At 45.4% G+C, this 25,342-nt stretch overlaps 1 protein-coding gene across 1 annotated transcript in view; it reads right to left on the bottom strand.

Moving 5' to 3' along the window:
- The window catches only part of LOC140410893 (uncharacterized), a 61,985-nt gene extending 37,515 nt beyond the window's left edge, over window positions 1–24,470 (bottom strand). Inside the window, exon 1 of the mRNA XM_072499665.1 lies at window positions 24,330–24,470. Within this exon, the coding sequence (XP_072355766.1) occupies window positions 24,330–24,384 (55 nt within the window). The 5' untranslated portion in view covers window positions 24,385–24,470. The remainder of the gene's footprint in view (window positions 1–24,329) is intronic.
- Between the last annotated feature and the right edge of the window lie 872 nt (window positions 24,471–25,342).

The following is a 25,342-nucleotide window of genomic DNA, read 5'->3' as shown; positions in this document are numbered from 1 at the left end:
ACATAGGAGAAACTACATACGCAGAGTGGTAAGAATATGGAACTCACCACTACAGGGAGTATTTGAGGCAAATACCATAGATGTACTTAAAGGTGGTGTTAAAAAGCCACTGACAGATTTGTTGCACTTAGTTTGCTCGCAGAGCATTTGAAACTTCCACATCATCTAATTATTCCCAATTCAAAGCATCATGAGCGGAATTCTCCGTCGGCCAACACCAGGGGCGACATTCTCCGACCCCCCCGCCGGGTTGGAGAATCTCCGGGGGCTGGCGTGAATCCCGCCCCCGCCGGTTGCCGAAGTCTCTGGCACTGGAGATTCGGCGGGGGCGGGAATCGCGCCGCGCCAGTTGGCGGGCCCCCCCCGCTCGATTCTCCGGCCCGGATGGGCCGAAGTCCCGCCGATAAATTGCCTGTCCCACCGGCGTAAATTAAAGCACCTACCTTACCGGCGGGACAAGGCGGCGTGGGCGGGCTCCGGGGTCCTGGGGGGGCGCGGGGCGATCTGGCCCCCACGGTGGCTTGGCCCGCGATCGGGGCCCACTGATCCGCGGGCGGGCCTGTGCCGTGGGGGCACTCTTTCCCTTCCGCCTCCGCCACGGTCTCCACCATGGCGGAGGCGGAAGAGACTCCCTCCACTGCGCATGCGCGGGAAACTGTCAGCGGCCGCTGCCGCTTCCGCGCATGCGCCGCCCCGAGATGTCATTTCCGCGCCAGCTGGCGGGGCAAGAAAGGCCGTTTCCGCCAGCTGGCAGGGCGGAAATTCCTCTGGCGCCAGCCTAGCCCCTCAATGTTGGGGCTCGGCCCCCAAAGATGCGGAGCATTCCGCACCTTTGGGGCGGCGCGATGCCCGGCTGTTTGGCGCTGTTTTGGGCGCCAGTAGGCGGACATCGCATCCGTTTCGGGAGAATTTCGCCCCAGATTTGGGAAACGCGATTGGGTGGAGAATCGGTTCCAATGCCGATATCGTGGTGGGTGCTAATTTCACGCCAAATCGCAATTCTCCGTCACCTCGGCGGCGGCATCAATGTGCTCCAGAATGCATAAACAGTAAACACCGTTTGCATATCATTCGCGGGTCCGACCCAGTATTCTCCGGGGCCTCTGCAATTCTCCGCCTCCAATGGGCCGAACTCACGACTGCAGGGTTCACTGGTGCTTTTAAAAGCATGAAACAGGCGGCATGGCTGTTGAGGGAGTGAGAGGCTTTATGGAAAGTGTCCAACCTTGCTCTAGTTTGCTCACAGTTGTACCACTGGCCGGAAGGGGGCTTCTGCCAGGATTGGGGGGTGTAGCAGGTGGTGACCACGAGGTGGGCTGTGATGTCAGGATGGACGGACACAGAATACCATTGCTGCAGCCTGTAAGGCAACCATGCAGCTGCGCACGCCGCTGATTGCCCATTGTGAACTTAGGGCCGCAGGTTGTATGGGTGTCCCCCCCAGGCCACACCCGCTTGTTGACCCCAGCCAACCCATCAGCTATATGGGTGTACTCCAGCACAAACAGTGCCATCTTGTTGGCTGGGATGGTGTGTGTGGGGAGTGCAGTCTCTATATGCGGCTGCAGCTTGTCGACCTACCGAGTGTCAATCACAAATCCTGCACCGTTTCTCATTGGAATCGATTGTGTTCCCTGTGGCGCCGGTGCTAGCCCCTTAACAGTAGCAGAACCAGTCCAGATACGGCTCCAGTTTTGCTGTCATGCAAGGCCACAAATCCTGCCCGGCGTCAACACTTAGTCTCAGGAACAGAGAATCCAGCCGTTATTAGAACATCAGGGCCGGGATTCTCCGGTATCTGACGGGGCGGGCCGTACCAGGGCCGAGGAGTGGCGTGAACCACTCCGGCGTCGGGCCGCCCAGAAGGTGAGGAATCCTCCGCACCTTCCGGGGCTAAGCCGGTGCAGGCGGGGTTGGCGCTGTGCCAAGCGGTGCCGAAGGGCCTCCGCCGGCAGGCGCGAGTTGGCGCATGTGCGAGAGCGCCAGTGTGTTCTGGTGCATGTGCAGAACCTGCTGGCATGATTCCTGTGCATGCGCAGGGGGTTTCTTCTCTGCGCCGGCCATGGTGGAGTTTCACAGCGGCCGGCGCGGAGGGAAAGAGTGCCCCCACAGCACAGGCCTGCCCACAGATCGGTGGGCCACGATCACAGGCCAGGCGGGGGGGGGGTCGGAGAATCCCGCCCAAGAATTATGAGAAGTAAGACATTCAAGGCAACTATCATTCAATAAGATGATGGCTGCTCTGATTTTTTAAATTTCTTCATTGACTGGATGTGGGTGTTGCTGGCACAGCAGTATTGATTATCCTTTGCCCTCGAGAAACCGGTGGTGAGCCACCTTCTTGAACCGCTGCAGTCTCTGTGCTGTAGGTAAACCCATAGTGCTATTAGGAAGGGAGTTCCACGCTCTTGACCCAGTGACAGTGAAGGTCCCATTTTCATTTCCGGTGCCTACGTTGATGCCGAGAAGTTCACCCAGTACAAACTGAGTGGCCTGCTAGGATATTTTAGAGGGCACTTGAGAGTCAACCACATTACTGTGGGTCTGGAGTCATATGTGGGAAAGACCAAGTAAGGACAGCAGATTTCCTATGGGACATTAGTGAACCAAATGGATTTTTACAGCACAATAATGTTTTCCATCGTTATTAAATGAACTTTTAATTCCAAGTTTATAATTGAATTTAGATTCCACCAGCTGCTGGGGGGGGGGGGGGGGGTGGGGGGGGGGGATTTAAATCCATGTCCCCAGAGTCTTACCCTGGGTCTATGGATTACTAGTCCATGACAATACCATTACACTACCACGCCCCATCTCCTCGATCTACTCTAAAAATTCATCACTCCCACATTGTGGTTTAAGGCCCGAATACAGCAAAAATGGGGTCTGGATTCTCCACTGCCCGCCACTGGTAGCGGCGATCCCGATGTGGCAGAGAGTCCAGCGTCGGGCAAAATCAGGGATCGATGCATTGAGATTTGCACCCACTGGGAGGACGCAAATGGGTCTATCAACAGGCTGGGCACATATTTTCCAAGCCAAATGAGTCGCTGGTCCTCTGGGCTGGAATTCATGTGGAAGAGAATTGGTGCAGGTATTTACAAGGGGGGCGCTGACACAGTGGGCCATAGAGGTAACTATTTAAGGGAGTTGCCCCCAAAACCCATTGGAGGGACTTCCTACCCTCACAATGTAAATCCTGCTCACTTCACCCCCTCCAGATACCCCCACCAACACCCACTTTCAGAAACCCCCTAATTGAAAATGAAAATGAAATGAAAATCGCTTATTGTCACAAGTAGGCTTCAAATAAATTTACTGTGAAAAGCCGCTCGTCGCCACATTCCGGCGCCTGTTCGGGGCGGCTGGTACAGGAATTGAGCCGTGCTGCTGGCCTGCCTTGGTCTGCTTTAAAAGCCAGCGATTTAGCCCTGTGCTAAACCAGCCCCTAATCAATTGATCTGCAAGCCTTTCAGTCATATCAAGCACTTAACTGTCTTTGATGTGGTCCAGGAGCTGTCATAATTAGATGTTTATAAACATTGCAGTTCGTTTCACAGCTGACTACGTGAAATCCACTTAACCATCCCACTGCTTAAGTCCTTAAAGAACTCTGCTGAACTTATCAAACACAATTTCCCTTTCTCAAAACCATGTTTCTCAGAACCATGGGTGGCACAGTAGTTAGCACTGCTGCCTCACAGCGCCAGGGACCCAGGTTTGATTCTGACCTTGGGTGACTATATTTGTGGAGTCTGCATGTTCTCTCTGCGTTTGTGTGGGTTTGCTCCCACATTCCAAAGATGTGCAGGTTAGGTGGATTGGCCATGCTAAATTGCCCCTCAGTGTCCAAAGATTGGCTAGGGTTGTGGGGATATGGTGCAGGAGTGGGCTTGGGTGGGGCTCTTTGGGAGGGTCGGTGCAGACTTGACGGGCCGAATGGCCTCCTTCTGCACTGTAGGGATTCTATAATTTCTATGTTGACTCTGCCTAATTGCATTGTGATTTCCTCATTGGTCTGCTACTACCATTTTAAGAATGGATTCTAGCATTTTCCCAATGACAGATATTAGGCTAATTGGCCAACAGTTTCCCGCTTTCTGAATCCCTACTTTCTTAAATATAGGTACTCGATTTGTGATTTTCCAATCTACTGGGATCTTTTCACAATCAAGGGAATTTTGGAAGATTATAACCAATGCATTCACGGTAGCACAGTGGTTAGCACTGTTGCTTCACAGCACCAGGGTCCCAGGTTCGATTCCCGGCTTGGGTCACTGTCTGTGGGGAATCTGCACGTTCTCACTGTGCATGCCTGGGTTTCCTCCGGGTGCTCCCATTTCCTCCCACAAGTCCCGAAAGACGTGCTGTTAGGTAATTTGGACATTCTGAATTCTCCCCGTGTACGACGAACAGGGACTGGAGTGTGGCGACTAGGGGCTTTTCACAGTAACTTCATTGCAGTGTTAAAGTAAACAATAAAGATTGGCAGCCACTTCTTTTAATACTTTAAGATGTATGCCATCGGCTGCAGGGAACCAATCAGCCTTTAGACACTTGAGTTTCCCAATACCTTTCCTCCAGTGATTGTGGTTGCTTTAAGTTCCTCCCCACTGTTGCCTCCTTGATTTTCAACTATTCTTGGGGCACTATTTGTGTCTTCTACTGTGAAGACTGACACAAAACACTTGTTCAAAGTGTCCCCAATCTCACCCTCTAAGGGACCAACACTGACTTTGGCTACTCTTTTCCTCTTGATATACTTGTCGGTTTTACAGTCTGTTAGTCTGCTAGTTTTCTCTCATGCTCCAATTAATCCTGCCTTATTACACATTACCACATCTAAACTAGCCTGTTCACTGGCTGATTCCAGAATGTATTGTTCTAAGATACTGTCCTGACTGTCTCCTATGAACTCCTTCTTAGGGTTACCTTTGCCAATTTGATTCATCCAATCTAAATGAAGATTAAAATCTCCCACTATTCTTCCTTCCTTACAAGTCCCATTATTTATTTATTTTTGCTCAGTCCTACAGTGCAGCAATTCTCAAGGGCCTAGAAACTACTCTCACCAATGACTTCTTTCCTTTGCTATTTCTCATCTCCTCTCAAACTGATTCTATGGATGGATGTTAATGTAAGGGAGGGAGGGTTAAAGGCAACAGGTAGGTTCACCAATGCCTCGCCATCTCTGCAAAAATTTCAGACAAGTCAGGGTTGATGGGCAGGCGGAAGGAAGCCCATCTGCGGGATTTTACAAGCTCTCCTGCCTTCAAACCCGCAGTTGGGGGGGGGAAAGCACAAAATCTAACCCACTCATCAACTGGTGTTGATGAAACACTGATGCGGCAGGCCAAGATCATCCAACCTATGAGTGTACAGATTAACATTCCTAGTTGATTTTCCTTTAAGAGCATTGCAAACTGATACTGATGAGAACAATGGACAATTTAAAAGTGAGTTGATATCAAATCTTGAACATGCCAGATAAGAGTCAGTGTAAACAAGTGAAGCAATTCTGAAACAAGAGCTCCAACCATCAGAAATGCACCAAGGTAGAATGGGCTCAGCCCGAAGATAGGCACAAAATAAACATTCTGATCCATTTGTGAAATAATTGGTTTAATTGTCTCTATTGAGCAGTTAAATTCCTGTTTGTGGTACTTTGACCCAGTCAGTCGCCTATTTTAATTAGCATTCCTGCAGTGATAAGAAATTTACAGATTTATAAGAAAGGCACAGAATTTATCGAGAAGTTATTAGCCTAAAAAATAAATCCCTTGCCCTCTCTGACTAGGGAAAGGGCTAATATGAGATGCTCAACAGGCCAAAATTTTGATCAGCAAACAAAATAGTTTATGTAGCATACCTTTTAAGAAACCTATGTGGTTTTTCTGATTATATTTGTTCAAAATTTTCCACCCCTCTCAGTTTTTGCTGCCGACAACGGTTTCAGTCTCATGAGCACAATATCTTAGTTGTGGTTCTGGTGGACTGTCCAAGATGCCGAAACTATGTCAATCTCTGAAAACTGCATCGAAGTTCTAATTTGTTGGTTTTCAGCTACTATGAAAACCAATTCTGCGTTTTTCTTTCTGGCAGAGGTTTGGGGTTAACAGAAAAGCCAAGATCCCATATGTAAGTAGTACAATGTATTTTAAAACCACATTTTGTTTCGGTTACATACAATAAAAATTGACCTTTTTATGGGTTTTTTTATGCCTTTAAAAGATAGATGTTCTGGGCTGACAAATGGAGAACAAACACTTGGATGAATTATTGGGAAAATGCAAATATCTAGGAAACTAAACGCTTTTGGATGTTGGGGAAAAAAATTAGTAAAAATAAAAATGTCCATGAAGAATTTTTCCTTTGGTTTGCTCTTGTGTTCCAGCGCTGCTCAGTGCAAAGGAGAAGTAGGCCAGGCACCCGACTGTCACAGAAATGTCACGAAGCAATAAAAACTGGAGAAAGTTTATCTGTTGGAGCGTAAAGCTAGCTTTGCCATTCGAGAAAGGAAACTTCTGCAAGTTTCTACCATGACTACCTAACCCAAGTTATCAGTTTTAGCCACATGCAGCAAGTTGGAAATTATGCACAATGTGTTTCATATTATTTCATCTGTTAACACGTGTGCTCACAATAAAAGGACAGGCAGCCATTTAAGGCCACCCCGAGTAGTGTTCAGGATGGTACCGAATCGGGCAGCACGGTGGTGCAGTGGCATTGCTGCCTCACGGCGCTGAGGTCCCAGGTTCGATCCCAGCTCTGGGCCACTGTCAGTGTAGAGTTTGCACATTCTCCCCGTGTTTGCGTGGGTTTCGCCCCCACAACCCAAAAGATGTGCAGGGTAGGTGGATTGGCCACACTAAATTGCCCCTTAATTGGAAAAAAAAAATGAATTGGGTACTCTACATTTATTAAAAAAAAGAAGTTAAAACAAGGATGGTACCGAATCAAAGGTCATGCAATTTTCAGGTGGCAAGGGTGGGGGAAGGGAGGAATACTCATATCTTGGCGGCCTCTGACACATTTCTGCTGGCAAGTACAAAGGGCATTGGTGGCAGCCTTGAAGCAGACTATGTAAACAGGAAGGAATAAAATTAAACAATAAAAAAGAAACTATCCAAAAAATTGGTTTTACTTTTGTGTTTAAACCATTATAGCTTCACATTCAGGCAAATATGTTTTAGCACGTGCAGTAATCACCACGTCAGGCAATAGCTTCGCAGTGGCAAAATCGCTTCTGACATTGCTTCTAAACCCTCTGCTGAATTTTGTCCTGGGGCAGTCTTCAACAATGAAAATCATTGATTGGGGTGCACCACAGCTGTAGTCCGGATTCCCTGCAAGGCCCCAGTTGTGCCAATTTGCTTCTCAAAGGCTTTGGCCAGTGTGGAAACAGTTAAGGAGTGCCCAATGTTGGCGAGGCAGGTTGAAACCAGATGGGCGGGCTGTGGGATCTGTGATGAAGAAGTGGTTTTAGTGCTGGTGTGTTGGGTCCATTCCTCCTGTTATTCCTTGGCACGGTGATTAGCACTGTTGCCTCACAGCACCAGGGACCTGGGTTCAGTTCCGGCTTTGGGTGACTGTGTGGAGTTTGCACGTTCTCTCCGTGCCTGCGTGGGTTTCCTCTGGGTGATCCGTTTTCTTCCCACGGTCCAAAGATGTGCAGATTAGATGGATTGGCCAAGCTAAAATTGCCCCTTAGTTTGCAGGGATGTTTGGGTTAACAAAGAACAACAAAGAAAATCTTCTCCACTTCCAAGGGTCTGTATCCCTCTATTCATGTATTTGTCAAGATGCCCCTTAAATGTCACTATCGTCCCTGCTTCCACTACCTCCTCCGGTTAAGTGTGGTTACAGGGATAGGGTGAAATCCTGGTTAGGGTGCTCTTTCAGAGGATCAGTGCAGACCTCATGGGCTGAGTGGCCTTCTTCTGCACTGTTGGGATTGTATGAATCCACGGTCTTAGGCATACATGCAGGTGTGATGGGAGGTAAGCAGCAGGTGGATTGGTGAGGTTTTTTGTATAGCAGAAATCTAGGGTTGATGTAATCCTTCACTAGGAGATTTCTTGTTGCTATCACCCTCCTTAAATGAGGCGGTGGGATGTTGCTCAGGACTGGGATCCAGTGGATTTGAGGTTATCAGAGAATACCTGAGATGATACGCATTGTTGTGTTGAGCTGGGCATCTACAAGACTGGTGTGGGATGAGTTGTACGGCACAGACGCACAGTGCTCAGCAGTCGAGTAGACAAAGGCAGGAACTGAGGCCCTTAAGGATGGAGCATCTACACAAACAAACTCCTGAAGAGCCAGCAAGTTTGCTGAGGAGGTTGCTTCATATTTTGATCTTTGCTGCAGTCATGCTCAGATGTTTTTTGTTCAATGTTCAGTCAATGGCAACACCAAGATAAATGGGATGTTGTTTGCAATATAGTCTCAAGGAGATGTTGTGTTCCCTCTTGGCACTGGCATAGTGGAGGTGGAATATACTCGAGACTGTTTTGTTGCTACTGGGCTGAGGGAGCCATGTCTTCCAGTAGTTGGCCAGCTTTGCAACATCGTTGTTTAGCGTTGCCTCTAGATTAGAATATGTCCGAGCTCGAGAGGTACAGCAGCTTTGTCAGCATAGATGCAGTTCTGAGACAGGGTTGGAGGCAGATCATTGATACACAGATTGAAAAGGGTTGGGGAGAGAACAGATCCCTGGGGAAACTTGATGGATTGTTCCCTCCAGGCTTTGTCTCATCACTCATATGCACCCTGTCTATCTCAGAGTAATAGTTCAAGGGTGTCAGTAACCCAGAGATGGAGGATTCTTGAAATTTTGACAAGGATACCAGTGTGCCAGACTATGTAGTATGCTGTAGTGAGATTGAGAAAGACAGTGCCTGTTTTAAGGTTATTTTCAAAACCATTTTCAATTAAGGTGGTCAGGGCAATGTCCCTCACCGAAAGACAGCTTTTAAGATTTCCTCCACCTCTGGATCTATCCGCTGTAAGCTGAGTCACTTGAAGACCTTGCAGCACACAGAGAGCAGAGATATTGGTTAGAAGCTTAAGATAAGTTTGGGTCTTTGTCTGGTTTTGGAAGGCTGATGATTTTGAACATTCGCCAGAGTTTAGGCAGTCTTCCTTTGCAGATAACACTTGTGAAGCATTGAGCCAACCAGCAGTAAGCATCTGGGCCAAGGTGTTTGAGAAACTCAGGAAGAATGTTGTCATAGCAGGGCAGCACTTTATTTCAGTTTAGTAAGACTATGTTATTATTAGACATATTCTCTCTGATATCTTAGAACAAATTTTTGGTTATTCTTTGAAATGAGTTGTCCAAAAGGTCATCATGGAAAGAAGATACATGAGTTCAGCATTATTCCTGCTTACATCCCAGAGGCACACCTCAAACCTGATAGCTCACTCACTAAGACAGCTGATTGTTATTCAATAACAAAGTACAAATTCACCCCTCATCATTATGTGGTTCAACATTGAGACTTATATCATTTGATAAAATTAAGTATTGTACAAAGCATAAAAATTACTTTATATGAAATACCCTTCACTAAAAACCCACAATGCGTCAAATCGGAGGGGATCCACTTCGAAAGTCATGCTAAGCAGAGTTTAGTGATAGCATCAGTGCATTTCTATGTAACCCAATATGCCTACAAACTCGGTCTATGTCAACAACAACAGATTCAAATGCCCATCAAAATCACAGTGAAGTAGTAATTGTGTGAAAAAGTATTTATTTACATCTTACAATGATCACAACTTGCAAGAGACTGGGGCTTTTGCATTGAAAAATGCTGGGAGTTAGCTCTGGAAAAAGCTCTGTAACCTTTTTATGCTGTCTTCGAACGTGCATCGTATAATTCATAACATTTTCAATGCAATCAAGCAAGTTTTTGGTATACCCATCACTGTGGGAAACTCTGTGTGGACCAGCTTCTTTGCCAAGGTCACTCCCCTTTCCTGCATGGCTGGCGGAGCTGGGAAAGTGCCTTGCTCGGGCTTTCTTGAAATATGTTTGAGAGCTTCTACAACATCGGGATAGGCAGTTAAGATAGAGAGGAGATGGTGGCCTAGTGGTAATGTCACTGGACTGGTAATCCAGAGGACCTGGCTAATGCACTGGGGACATGGGTTCAAATCCCACCATGACAGCTGGTCTTGATGCCAATTGGTGACTTGACCAGCACACCATGATTTTGAGCTCTTGTGTGATCCAACTCTGCTGTGGTTGGTCGGTGCGGCCGTATGATAAACTGGTTAATCTGGAGTTACTGGTCTGATATTTTGGTTTATCATTAATGGTCTTCATTTAATGGGATTTGGCATTCTGCCAGCAGGTCTGGTTGATGACGTTATTATGAGTTTGACTTATTGCACGTTCACTGTTGTGTTTTACGCCAGTTGTATTAATCTCGTAATGGCTGAATATTTATTGGTATATATGGTGATATGCCTGTGGGCAATATCATAGATGGATGGTGTGTGACCTCCGACCAGCAGGTGGTGGTGCAGACACACCATGCGGTCTCAAGACCGTGGCCAGGTGACCAGGTACTCCCTGATAAGTGGAGACACATCCTGCTATCACGGGAAGATTGCAGATGGTAGTAAGACATACAAATGGATGGTTGGTGCTAGGTGTAGTTCCACAGGAGTAATAAGGAGACTCCATGAAAACGTGCTCTATAGCAGATTGCTACCTTACCACACGAGACTCAATAAAGATTGTGGTTTGGACAAGTCTAGGTGTTTGGTGGAATACTTTGAAAGGTATCGAAGACAAAACACAACAGTATAGAGTTTCCTGTTACTGTGCCTCGGTATATAGGATTACCTGGGCACACTGCAAAGAGGGAAAATAGACAGGTTACCACATGCAAGTAACAAAGGCCATCTGATTTTCAGCCAATTTGAATGAATGGGCCAAAACTCGGGAGAGGTCTGTTATGCTATATGATTTTCTTTGTGTGATCGCCACCACTTTCTCAAGGGCAATTAGGGATAAATAACAATTGCTGGCTTTGCCAATGATGCTCACATCCCATGAAATAATCTTTTAAAAATCCTCTGTTGTTGTCTAGGAAATCCAATATACCCAGGTTTATAACAGGAAAATCTATACTAATTCATTGGAATTTTATATCAACATATAGTGTGACAAGAAGCAAATATATTTGAAGCTGGTGGCTGCTGGAGCACATACAGATTTAGAGAAATTGTACTGGGATACCACTGAAAGACACATAGAACTTGTATTTATTTAATGCCTATTGCGACCTCAGGTATTGCATCATGGAAGAACATCATGATAGCATCCCTACAGTGCAGGAGGCCATTCAGCCCATCGAGTCTGTACCAACCCTCTGAAAGAGCATCCTACCTCGGCCCACTCACCCACCTGACCCATGTCCACATGCATTGATCATGACCAATCCACCTAACCTGCGCATCTTTGGAATATGGAAGGAAACCAGAGCACCCGGAGGAAACCCACAAGAGACATGGGGAGGATGTGCAAACTCCACATAGACAGTCACCCAAGACCAGAACACAAAGCCGGATGGCCAAAACACTTTCCAGCCAATTAAAAGACTTGCATTTCTAAAGTACCTTCCCCAACATCCCAAAACTCTTCACAGCCAAATAGGTACTGAAATGTAGTCATTGCTGTAATGTAGGAAAACATTTCTGATAATGTGTGCTCAACACATAGCAATAAAATTAATGACTAGATAATCTGTTTTAATGATGCTGTTTGAAGGATAAATATTGGCCAGGAAACAGAAGAACTCTTATACTCTTCTTCAAATAGAAATAGCTTTTGTATGGGACAATTATTGCATGATCTCTTGTGAGAAGGAGAGTTGTGTATTAGCTATACGTTGAGCTATGGTGTGTAGTGTTTCAAAATCTCCAAATTAATTGGGCGGAATTTTCCCAAAATCTAGCAGAATGTCAGGTTCAGACTGAAAACTGGTGTATCTCTCCAGATACACAGTTGAGTTTCACTTCGCCATCAGTGCACAGAGAATCTGGGAGCATAGTTTGTGCTGTCACTCTGGCAGGGAGGGATCTGATAGACCTGGCATGGCGGGTCCCACAGAGATGGGGTCACCCGGGTCTCCACTAGAATTATACCCCCCTCCCCCGCACCACAAGCATTGGGGTACCCTACGCCTCCCCATTACACAAGCATTGGGACGTATCTCTTGCTTCCCCCCCATCCCCTATGCACGCAGGCATCAGCACATCCCCTTCACAGGTATCGATCCCTCTCGCCTCACCGGTATCAACCCCCCCACCCCAGGCTTTAGAGGACCCGACCCCCACCACACAAGCATAGAGGCATTCTCACACCGAAGTAGCAGGGCATCCTCCCCGCACCACGCCAAAATCGCGGTGTCCCCACCCCCAAGGCATTGACCCCCCCCCCCCCGCCCCCACCCCCAGGTATTGAGGTGCGCAGCCCCCACCACACATACAGGGAAACCCCCCAATGGGGCTTCCAAGAGGGCTGCCCCTGCACTGCCAGGTTGGCACTGCCAGTGTGCCAGCCAGTCCCTCACCACCCGGGGGCTATACTTACCTGTGTGCCCCAGACATGGTCATCACGACTGGTTCTCATTTTTGTCACGCTGGCTGGTGGGATGATATGTTGAGGGCAGAAGTAATGACATTAAGCCCTATAATGAGATTCAAGTTTATTATAAAATATTTTAATTAGGCTCGTGCCCTTCCTGGGTCTGAATTTGATTATGTTACTGGTGAGGGCAGGAAAGACCTCATTCCGAAATCTCACCAGCGCAAATCCTGTTTTTGGTAAAATTTAGTGGTCATTATGGGATTTGCACCTGCGGCGTGCACAGCTACTAAATCACGGCCAATGTCTTCAGCATCCGACACAAAGTGTTCATCATAGAGCAATAAAGTCATAGAGTTTTACAGCACAGAAGAGGCACTTTGGCCCATCATGTCTGTGCCATGTCCAGCACCTATCTGTTCCAATCTCAGTTTCCAGCACTTGGCCTTGTATGCTATGGCATTTCCATCTAAATGCTTCTTAAATGCTGTGAGAATACCTGCCTCTACCACCCTTTCAGACAGTGAGTCCCAGATTCCCACCATCCTCTGGGTGGAAATTATTTCCTCAAATCCTCCCTAAATTTCCTGTCAATTACCTTAATCTAAGCCTCCTGGTTATTGACCCTTCAACTAAGGGGAAAAGGTTCTTCCTATCTACCCTATGTCCTTCATAATTTTGTGCACCTCAATCATGTCCGCCCTCAGCTTTCTCTGCTCCAATTAGAACAATCCCAGCCTAACCAACCTCTCTTCACAGCTGAAATGCTCCAGCCCAGGCAACATCCTGGTGAATTTTATCTGCACCCTTTCACTCCATCCATTGAATTGGATATTCCACATTTTTTGACTGATTCAATGACAGTTGTGCATTAATAGCATCCCATGATTTGATAATGAAACCACACAAAAGATCAAGTAGGGAAGCTCACATATTTGCACTCTTTGTGAGTGTTTTCTCCCCCTCCAACATACACCTATTCCATCTGAACATAATTATTGAATGGCTTGTTGCGGCATACATCCAAAGATTGAACTATGGACGTTAGACCCCTGTTATCACTGCAGTTTGGATGTTACTCCTTCAGAGATACCCTTAATCTTGTTGGTTAGATGTGATCTGAATAAGTCCCACAATATTAAGTTGTGCTCTTTGCATAGGCCACCGGACGTTTATTCCACACGTTATCCATTCAACAAATTTCATGGACATGCACAATATCTCTTGCAGAAAACAATTACACTTGGTAATTATCACAGGGTTTAATTAATTCTGTCAGCCATGCAGCTAATGCCATCATGAATCTTGGCTTCTTAAGTCCTGTGGTTTTTCACTACAACTGTATTCAAACCTTTCCACTCTACAGTGTGATTGCTGGGCTTATTGATATTCTATGTTGCCGATGTGCCATATCGGGTACTCGAGTTTATGCCCCTGTCTGGTGGCAAATCACTGAAACAGATGATTTTTGGCAATGGGATCTTTTGGTAGTCTCTGAACAATCTTTATCTTCTGCTACAACACAAAATAGCTACACAAGCCAGTTGCCACTCTGAAATCTTTGCCGGGCTCAGGGTTTGATTTGGCCCACTTACAGACCTATTGCTTTTCTGACAATGTAACCATTCTGATAATATTTGAAGACCCACTCCGAGACATACTTCTCAAGATCAGACCAATCTCTGGACCATGTTCTGATGGTGCATTTGGTCTTGGGCATCTCCCTCAGGGATAACTCAGCTCTTCTTTCATTCTCACACCAGTTTTTCACTAACACCAAATTCCCTAAATACAACACTTATTTGATAAGTTAAAAAATATTACAACTTTTAGCTTTAACCCAACTTCGTACTTCACCCTTTTTTCTGGACAACACATTGCTCTTTGTCATTCACCATGTGTGGTCTGCCGTGAGGGCCTTAAACCCCCAAGCATTGTCTTGACAACGCGACCCTGTATTGGATTGGATTGGATTTGTTTATTGTCACGTGTACCGAGGTACAGTGAAAAGTATTTTTCCGTGAGCAGCTCAACAGATCATTAAGTACATGAGAAGAAAAGGGAATAAAAGAAAATACATAATAGGACAACACAACATATACAATGTAACTACAAAAGCACTGGCATCGGATGAAGCATACAGGGTGTAGTGTTAATGAAATCAGTCCATAAGAGGGTCATTTAGGAGTCTGGTGACAGTGGGGAAGAAGCTGTTTTTGAGTCTGTTCGTGCGTGTTCTCAGACTTCTGTATCTCCTGCCCGATGGAAGAAGTTGGAAGAGTGAGTATCGCATGCTTGATCCCTAGTGCCAGGCAAGTAAAACATACATACATTTCTGAGGTGAAAAATTGAGGCCGAATCCTAATGCGAATATAGCATTACTCAGCATAAAAGAGGGGTCAGCTTATAATTATAGGCCGAAGCATGATTTTTGGTACTGACAAATGAGTCGTCTTACACATTAGGCCAAATTGTATATGCTACAATTTGCATTGATTTTGACTTTTAAAATTTATGGATTTGAATAAATCGTTAAGGAAGAGAAATGGTGAAAGATGTTACATTATGGATAAGCCATTTTTTGTCCAGTTATCAATGAGGCTGAGAAGGTAGGTGCCTCTTTAGTGCCTCTGCCAAAGTTTATTTTATCCAGTGGCCAGGAAATGTGTAGGAGTGACCCCCAAACAAGGCTGAGATCAGGATCATTGTGGAACAGAATATTGAACCCCTCCTTCTACTCTGCAGCACGGCTAATTAAAGCTATCATCAATCCTGCCTTGTCATTTAAAACAAATGTATTAGCCTTATGACTTATAGTCATGATGAGCTTGTTTTACAACATTTTTGTAATGTTTGTTCTCAAACTATGTTTTTATTGTCCTGCACCTTCCTTTTTTCTCAATTGTTTTATTTGAATTCCATTCATTGCTTCACTCCTGACATGTACTTCTCATGATAAACCAGTTTGACACCATTCTACAATGTTAACTTCAGCTCCATTCATGATGGCTGTTCAGTCATATTGATTATGTATAATGGTCCCACAAGCATGAACAAGTTAATGAATTTTCACAGAAAACTTGCATTTATATAGCAGGTTTCAGGAATTAATAACAATAAACATTATTAGTGTCACAAGTAGACTTACATTACCACTGCAATGAAGTTACTTTGAAAATCCCCGAGTCACCACACTCCAGCACCTGTTCGGGTACACTGAGGGAGAATTCAGAATGTCCAATTCACTTAACCTGCACATCTTTGGACTGTGGGAGGAAACCGGAGCACCCGGAGGAAACTCACGCAGGGAACAATTTGCAGACTCCGCACAGACAGTGACCCAAGTCGGAAATCAAACTCGGGTCCCTGCCGCTGTGAAGCAACAGTGCTAACTAGTCAAACCATCAGAAAGTGCTTTGCAACTAATGAAGTACTTTTGACATGTAGATGGTGCAAATTCTCACACATAAGAGATTGTGTTAGAATCTACTGGATAAAATAACACTACTGGAAATGCTAGGTCAGATATACATTAATGGTGATTAAAGCCTTCGAGATTTTTATCTCCACTTATCGCACCAGAAAGAGCACTCCAATTATAAAGGATAGACTTGAGAATGGAATAATGCCACAAAATGTTCCAAAGCCATTAAAAAATATACTTTGTTTAGCTTGGAAGAGAAAATTCACAAAGCCTTCTCAATTGTGTTTGTCCAAAATTGGATTTTAAGAATAAACATAAACTAGAAATAAAAGAGCAAAGAGGAGAAAAGTTGCCTTTCTATGGATCTTGCTATGTTCTCGGGATGTTGCGTAGTCCTTTACATAAAACTCAGAATTCCATTTCCAATATGTCACTTGTAGATACTGCTGCTTTGCAGGCTGTGAAAAGATGAGTTGCTTATGTACTGAACAGTGACCTACCATTAAGCACCCATCTATCTAGCTATTATAAAAGCTTGGTATATATCTTCACACTTCAGTTGTCTGTCAACACCAATTATGCATATTTGAGCCAGACTGGATGAAAGTAGAAACCAAAGCACTCATTTGGAATGCACAAACAGACTCTCCAGAAACAGAAGAATTTAAAGTACATTCAGCCTCAAAAGTTATCTGACCAACCAGCAGTTAAACACTGAGCAACATCAGTCTGTATTTAACTCAACAACAGTTAGTATTTGTTGGAGGAGAAGTTTGCATTGGTGAGGGGAAACAAATTTTGATATCTGCAGGTGCGGGACTTTCTGCATAGACAGGTATCAATCTTCCCACTCCTGCCGCTTAGGGGGATTCAGGACAGGGTAGTTTCCAGAGGGTGGGTAGGAGAAGGGAGCGTCTCGGACATTTACAAGGAACTTATGGGATCAGGGGAGACGCAGACCGAGGATTTGAAGCGCAAGTGGGAGGAGGAGCTGGGAGGAGAGATAGAGGATGATCTATGGGTGGACGCGTTGAATAGAGTCAACGCGACCGCAACATGTGCCAGGCTCAGCCTGATTCAATTCAAGGTCGTTCACCAGGCCCACATGACAGTGGCCCGGATGAACAGATTCTTTGGGGTGGAAGACAGGTGTGCAAAATTTGCGGGAGGACCAGCGAACCATGTCCACATGTTCTGGGCATGTCCAAAGCTTAGGGGATGTCCAAGGTATTAAAAACAAGGGTGGCATTGAGTCCAGAGGTGGCGATTTTCGGGCTGTCGCAAGATCCGGGAATCCAGGAGGAGAAAGAGGCAGATGCTCTGGCCTTTGTTTCCCTGGTAGCCCGGAGACGGATACTATTAGCTTGGAGGGACTCAAAGCCCCCAGAGTCGGAGACTTGGCTATCGGACATGACCAGCTTTCTCTGTTTGGAGAAAATCAAGTTCGCCCTGAGAGGGTCACTCTTGGGGTTCGCCCGGAGGTGGCAACCGTTCATCGACTTCTTCGCGGAAAATTAATCATCAGCAGAGGGGGGGGGGGGGGGGGGGGGGCGGTGAGGAGGGGTTAGGTCAGCATAGATTATGGGGTTAATTAATGGTGGGACCTGTTAGGGTGGGAGGTGATATTTGCACTATGTTTATAGTCTCATGTATATTGTTTATATTGCTGCTGTTACAATGCCAAAAAAGCTCAATAAAATGTTTATTAAAAAAAACCAATTAGTATTTGTGGTTTTAAGGCACACGGATCCACCTTAGTAGAGGTGCGTTCTCATTACTTTATGGATTAATGATCTACTTAAATGTCAGAAAATTTAAAAAATAGCCAAAAGCAAATAGTTATCTTTAATTAGGTGGCCCACCAAGGCTTTATAAGTCGAATTTATAAAACTGACAATTACTGTGACAGGTTTAGGATTACGATTGAACCAGAGCGAGAAAGACAAATAAATAACTCCTACATGAACAATAAGTAAATGATGACTGCACAGGCACCGTCTCAGCATGAAAGCCATGAGAGGAGGAGGCTGCTAGCTATATGGAGGTGGTCTCCCTGAGGCAGCCAAGAGGGACAATCAGAGTTGAAAGCTCCATGGCTCACACAGAAGGAAAGGCCACCTTTGCAGCACCTTCAAGTTAGTTCAGTTGGCTGGACGGCTGGTTTGTGAGGTGGAGTAATGGCAACAGCACGGGTTCAATTCCTGTACCAGCTGAAGTCACCATGAAGGCCAGCCTTCTCAACCATGTCCCTCGCCTGAGGTGTAGTGACCCTCGGGTTAAATCACAACGAGTCAGCTCTTTCTCTCAAAGGAGAAACAGGCCTATGGTCTTCTAGGACTAGTAAAATAAAAGTAAAGTCACCAGAGTCTGAGATTAAGGTGACTTTCAATCCACTGGAGGGGATTCCTCTCCAACCTACAGTCCCCTGAATTTTTTAATTTACTTACCCAATCCAGCCGGAGATGATCAAGCTGCACCAGCAGTGATCAATTCTCCCAGTGGGGCTGCTGACGCTTTGGAGCTGCTGACTCTCTGATTGGGCGAGTAACATCAGGAGCTGGCCTGAATTGGATGGTAAGCCTGCAGGTGGCCACTGCCATCAAGTGCGGGCTTGGAACAGGCTTTTCCTTCAACATCGGGCTCCCAAAGATGCAGCAAAATTCAGCCCAAAATATGTAGGTAGGTTGAGGAAGAATATCTGAATAGTTCACTTCAGAACACAGCCACATCACATAGAACGACACTGGTACAGGAAGAAGAATGTGTAACTGACAGGTGTAAGGGAAAGGGAACCACGAAGACTGATTCTGTCCAATAGGTACGGGACAACATCTACTTGTGAGGATAAGAGGAATATCTGTGGGAAAGCAGCCAAAATGCTGATTATGGAACGATGGTGCAGGAGGAGGTGGCTTAAGTTGGCGAGGAACAAAATTGGAAGGCTGCAGTTGTGGGAATTTTGGGGAATAGAGAACAGCCTCTGCAGTCATGAGCCAGATTCCAGAGGTGTCAGCAGATGGAAAGTAACATAGAAAGGGAAGGAGGAAGAAACATTTGCAGTGGTTTATGTGGGAACCAGTAACATAAGAAAGAACAGGGAGTGTTAGGAGCAAAATTGAAAAATATGACAGCAAAGGTGAGCATCTGCGGGTTACTACCTAACAACACACTAATCGGCTTTGGGATAAACAGATCAGGAAAGAAGAAGAAGGCGAAGATGAAGAAGATGAAGCAGGCTGACGTGGGAAGGAGTGGTTACATTTCATGTGAAACTGAGCCCAGTATTGAGGTTGGAAGGAACTGTATTGTTGGGACCTGCAACCCCTAGGCCAGGTTGTGACCAAAGCTAGAGCAGAAAGGCAAAATAGTTTGCTGAAAGGACTTTAAACCAATAAAGTGGAAGTGGAGAATTTGGATACAAATAATTGTAACGTAAAAGATAAGGAAAAGATTGGATGGGAGCGAAGGTCAGCATATAAAAATGTAGATAGGTGACTTAGAAACCCATGGTACAAAAAGGTGATAGAAAGTCAAAACAAAACACTTGAAATAAATAAAACAGGAGCAATGAAAAATAAGAGTATGTTAAGTTGCTGGTATAGCAATGCACAGAGCTTTAGCAGCAGGAAGTGTGATAAATCAAAAATTGTGCACAAAAGCACTAACAGAGCTTGTGACAGGGTGGGGACAGTTATCCAGAGTGCAGACCACGTATGGGTGCAGTATAAGCAATAAAATAATTCAAAGAACAAATACAGCTTAAATTATTTAGTAAAATTTGCTACAAACTGGAAGCAAAATATCTCTGGTTGTAAGATCTTTATACAGGCAGGAAAACTGGGGAGGATGAAAGGAGGAGCAGCAATTTTGATAAAAGAAACAACTACAAAAATAAAAAGGAGAGATTTCAGTCAGGTGAATTAAGGGAGCAGCAAAGATGCAAAACTCTGATCGGAGTTGTGAACAAATCTCCTGATCCTAAAGATATAATGCCGGAATCTATAGATATGGAGAGCAGAGAAGAACATAGCAAAAACAACATAATTATAACAGAGGATTTTAAATTCCTCACAAACTGCGAGAAGCAGAAACATATCAGCAAATATGTTTCTAATACGTAGTGTGCTGGTTTTCTGGACCATTGGCTCAAATGTAGTGGCCAGCAACAGGCAACCACAATTGCCATTCATTTACATCTCCCCGTAGATATGGGCAGGCCAACTTGGAGAGCAACTTCCAAAAGCAAAATACTGAGGACGGTGGAAATCTAAAATAGAAATACTCTGCAGATCTAGCAGCATCCTGCAGAGAGAGAAATAAACTTAATTGATGACCTGAAACGTTAACCGTATTCCTCTCGCCACAGATACAACCAGGTCTGCCAAGTAATGCCAGCGTTTTCTGTTTTTATTTCAGACAGCAACTTTCTAGCTTCCATGTTTAACCGCTCACAGGAGGTGATGGAAAGTTGCTGTCCAGTTTGCTGTTGAATAATGGTGAGCACTGTTAGCCTCACTGTTACTTTTACTGTAAAACTCAGGCCACTATGTTTTAGAACTGGCAAAGTAACAGACCCTACCCGATATTGTGGTGAGGAAGAAGGCACAATTTGTCAACAATTTGACAATAAGGCTATGTGAACAAAGAACAAAGAAAAGTACAGCACAGGTGAAGCAAACAATGTCTTAAATATGATCAAATATCCAAAAGAAACTTGAAAGAAAGGAAAAAAAGTTACAAATCAAGGTTCAAAATGTATTAATTGTGGTAAAACAACAAAGAATGGGAGATACTCATGCAATGAGACACACAAAAGAACACACGATCAGAACAAAGTGCTATAAGGCAAAAGAAATCTACCTGTACAGTAAACAACCAATGTAAGACACAGTGTCAAACTAAAAGAAAAGGCTAACACAAATCAAAAGAAAATTGACAGGAAAAAATTAAAAAGTACAAGAAGGGAATCTGAAAAAAAAAACTTGCAAGGTTATTGCTAAGATTCCAAATGATGATAATACTGGACAAGTCATATCCGGAGTTAAATCTGGTTTCATAGAATTTACAGTGCAGAAGGAGGCCATTCGACCCATTGAGTCTGCACCGGCTCTTTGAAAGAGCACCCTACCCAAGCCCACACCTCCACCCTATCCCCATAACCCAGTAACCCCACCCAACACTAAGGGCAATTTTGGACACTAAGGGCAATTTAGCATAGCCAATCCACCGAACCTGCACATCTTTGGACTGTGGGAGGAAACCGGAGCACCCGGAAGAAACCCATGCACACACGGGGAGGATGTGCAGACTCCGCACAGACAGTGGCCCAAGCCCGGAATCGAACCTGGGACCCTGGAGCTGTGAAGCAATTGTGCTAACCACCATGCTACTTTCTTTTTTAGAAGCCATGAAGGAAAGTTACTGAACAAATTCACAGGAGTCTGATAATTTACTTTTAACACAAAGAATAAAATATTTATTAAACAAGAAAAATGAAATATATTACACCATGCAAAATGATTGGTAAGATCTCAATACAAGCATGAATTCACTATTCCTTCACCCCAGCTGTAACTTTAAAGATAAAACTATTTACCATATCTACCTTATATTCTAATATTCAGGGTGAGTATGCAGTACACGTGAACCAGCTGGTGAACTGTGGTCAGACACACCACACTCCAAAATAAATAGCAGATATGACCAGAGCAGATTCTATAGCTTTCTCAACAGTCCACCCAGATGTTTGTCACACCAATGGCCAACCAACCTCACTGAAACTCTGTCCTTCTCATGAGGGTTTTCAATCCCCACATTTGAAGATAATGCCCTGCAATTCTCTTCCATCATCACTCCTACTCAAGACGCTTCATGGGAGGATCCACCTCAAAGGTTTCAATTCTGTCTTTTGAGATTCCCTTCCTCCGAATCTCCACGTATATTCATGCTTCACCTTCCAAGCACACTTTCAGATCTTCAGCCATGCAAAGCAGATCACCACTGCTCTAAAGGGGTATGCAGCAAAATTTAGTTGCTCTCTCGGATCTTGAGCTTATCGCAATCCCACTTTGCCTCAAATGAGCTCCGCATATCTCTCTCTTTGCTTTACAGCCTTTTTCTCTGCTTCTGTCACTTATCTTGACTCAATGGGCTCTATCTATTCTCCTCGTCTTTGTCCCTGCCTGGTTGGGACCTTCTCCCTGAGACACCTCCTTTTGAATGGCGCTCCTGTTCAGATCATCTGACCTCTAGCTGTGTGCTGTTTCACGGCTTTTCTTCTTTTTCTTTTGCCCGCAGGACCGATTCTCAGCCTGAAGATGATGAAATCAATGAACCTAGCATGTGTGGCACACAAGGCTCGAAGATTGTAAAACAAAACACGGACTGTACATGTGCAATCATTTCCGGATGACACATGGTCAGAAATCTAAAGGTCTGCTTGAAACTACGGTTTCCAACCTGTGATTGTCGATTTAAGTAAGCATTGAAGCTTGTTACACTATCAGGAAAAGTTTTAATAAATAAATTAGGAGAGAGACAGTAATAGGGAATGTGTGCCCATTAAGGAGTGGTGACACTGTAATTGATTTTAAAGGATTAGAATTACATAGTAGCATAATGGTAAGCTTCACAGCGCCAGGTTCGATTCCCAGCTTGGGTCACTGTCTGTGCAGAATCTACACATTCTCCCCATATCGGCGTAGGTTTCCTCCGGGTGCTCCAGTTTCCTTCCACAAGTCCCGAAAGATGTGCTTGTTATGTGAATTGGACATTCTGAATTCTCCCTCAGTGTACCTGAACAGACGCCAGAGTGTGGCGACTAGGGGATTTTCACAGTAACTTCATTGCAGTGTTAATGTAAGCCTACTTGTGACAATAAAAATAAAGATCATACATTCCTGGTGATTATGCTTTCCTGGCCAGCTTTCTAACTTTGACCCACTCGGAGCTCCTACAAAGCTCTGCTTCCTGTTTTCCTAACCTGCACCAGGTCCTGTCCACCCATCACCCCAGTGCTTACTAAGCTATATTGGTTCCTAGCCTAGCAACACCCCAATTTTAAAATTCTCTTCATACAGTTTTCAAATTCACCCATGGCCTCACCCCTCGCCAACTCTGTGATCGCCTCCATTCTAAAATCCTCAAGGGTCTCTGTGCCCCTCCAATTCTGGCTTCTTCATTTTATACCCTCCACCACTGCTGGCCATGCATTCAACAGTTTGTTCTCTAAACTCTGGAATTCCCAACCTTTCCTTGAAGACAATCCTTCAAACCTATCTTGTCACCTATCCTAATACCTCCTTACTCGGTTCGGTGTCAAATATTGACTGATACTGTGGAACTGCCTTAATTGGTGCATTTAACTTAGTCGACGGTATGATATAAATGTAGGTTGCTGGTTTGTGTGTGCACTGAATGAATGAGTGGAGACGAAGGAAAGGTTTTTTTTGTGTGTAATACCCTGAACCCCACTGTTTGTCATTCTAATGACGGAAAGAAATCAGGGGTGATTCTCCCAAATGGAGCCCAAGTGTTCACGCCGTCACGTTTCATGATGGCGCGAAACGGGCCCGGGGCTGACCGATTCTGTCCCCCACAGGGGGCCAGAACAGCGCTGGAGCGGTTCACACCACTCCAGCCTCCCTTCCCAGCGCCAACCTGCGCATGCGCGGGGGACTTCTTTAGCGCGCCAGCCCCGACTCAACATGGCGTCGGTGCTCAGGGGCCGGCTACGCCAGAAAGTAGGCCCGGGGGGAGAGGCCGGCCCGCCGATCGGTGGGCGGTTGCGGCTATTCTCCGGCCCGGGGCTCGGAGAATCGCCCCCATCTTGTTCCAATTGAAGTCCCGAAAGATGTGCTGTTAGGTGAATTGGACATTCTGAATTCTCCCCCTGTGTACCCGAACAGGCGGTGGAATGTGGCGACTAGGGGATTTTCACAGTAACTTCATTGCAGTGTTAATGTAAGCCTAGTTGTGACAATAAAGATTATTATTATGAAAGGTTAATGATTTGACACGAAGTGCTGGGAACAGCAAAAAAGTTTTACCTGCGCTTCTCAATGATAGCTATTCAGCGCAAAAGCCACCTCTGTAATATTGTCCTAATACAAGACAAGTTGAAACAAATTGCACTAACCCGTTGCAGCATTAGCCAACACAACCAAAAAAATGCTTCGCAAAACATCGATCATTCAATTCCATACCGTGAAGCATAAACAGATCGGATTTATTTCAGTCAGGAAGCTTTAAACAAACGTGTTCGGCAGGAAAGAAAAACGAAACGAGCATTTTCATCCTCACCTGTGGCTTCTGAAAGAATGAGTACGGTCAGGAGGAGGAGTGCTGCTGCGGGCATTTTTAAACGCCGGTGCAGGAACGGTACAGCTACCTCGCAAAAACCCAGCAGCTCAGCCGCAGCAGCTTCTCCCGCCGCCTCGCTGCTGCTGCTGCTGGCGAGGTCTGGGGGAAGCTCACACACACAGCGCTTTGCTCTGCTGAGGGGGCGTGGTGTGAACTCAGGGGGCGGGCGAGTCTCCCCGAGCGGCACGATGCTGAGGCAGGTGTGCAGAACTGTGGAGAGAGCCATGAGCTGGTGACAGGCACGCAGGCCGCCTCAGGAACTGTCACACGTAAACACCCCAAAGGGTGGTTTCGTTAAAGTCGCCCTTGCCCTCCTGACAGCTCACATTGACGTTCACCACCAGGCCTTTTGTCAAAAACAACATTCCAGAAGTGAAATGTAAGAAAGAATCTGGAACTGTGACAGGGGAGGCGGGGATGTGAATTAGAAAGGAATCTTACCAGCCATTGACTGGGACAATGCCTCGACCAGTAAACCAAGGAAGAGATTTCCAGGGTTGGTATGGGAGACTGTTTTATGAAACCGAGTGCAAACGAGCCAACAAAAGCGAGAAAACTTTCTGAATTCTCTACCACAGAAAGCTGCTGGGGCCAGTTAGATGGATATATTCAAGAGGGAGCTGGAGGTGGCCCTTGTGGCTAAAGGGATCAAGGGGTCTGGTTTAGAAAGCAGGAGTGGGATACTGAATTTGCATGGTCAGCCATGATCTATTGAATGGTGGTGCAGGCTCGAAGGGCCAAATGGCCTACTCATGCACCTATTTTCTATGTTTCTATTCTGAGTATACAGGCACGGTCAAATCTCCGACACAAAGATGGGTGAGGCTAGAAGTACCAATAATTATAATATTACATGGATTGGTGAGTTTGTGAAAACTCAAACATATCCAAGCAGGGATTGGATAAATACTTGAAGGAGAAAACATTGAGGAGGTCTAGGGGGAAAAAACAGG

Source organism: Scyliorhinus torazame, chromosome 4 (assembly GCF_047496885.1).
Source record: "Scyliorhinus torazame isolate Kashiwa2021f chromosome 4, sScyTor2.1, whole genome shotgun sequence".
Lineage (NCBI taxonomy): Eukaryota > Metazoa > Chordata > Chondrichthyes > Carcharhiniformes > Scyliorhinidae > Scyliorhinus > Scyliorhinus torazame.
This window is presented reverse-complemented; position numbering and strand designations above follow the sequence as displayed.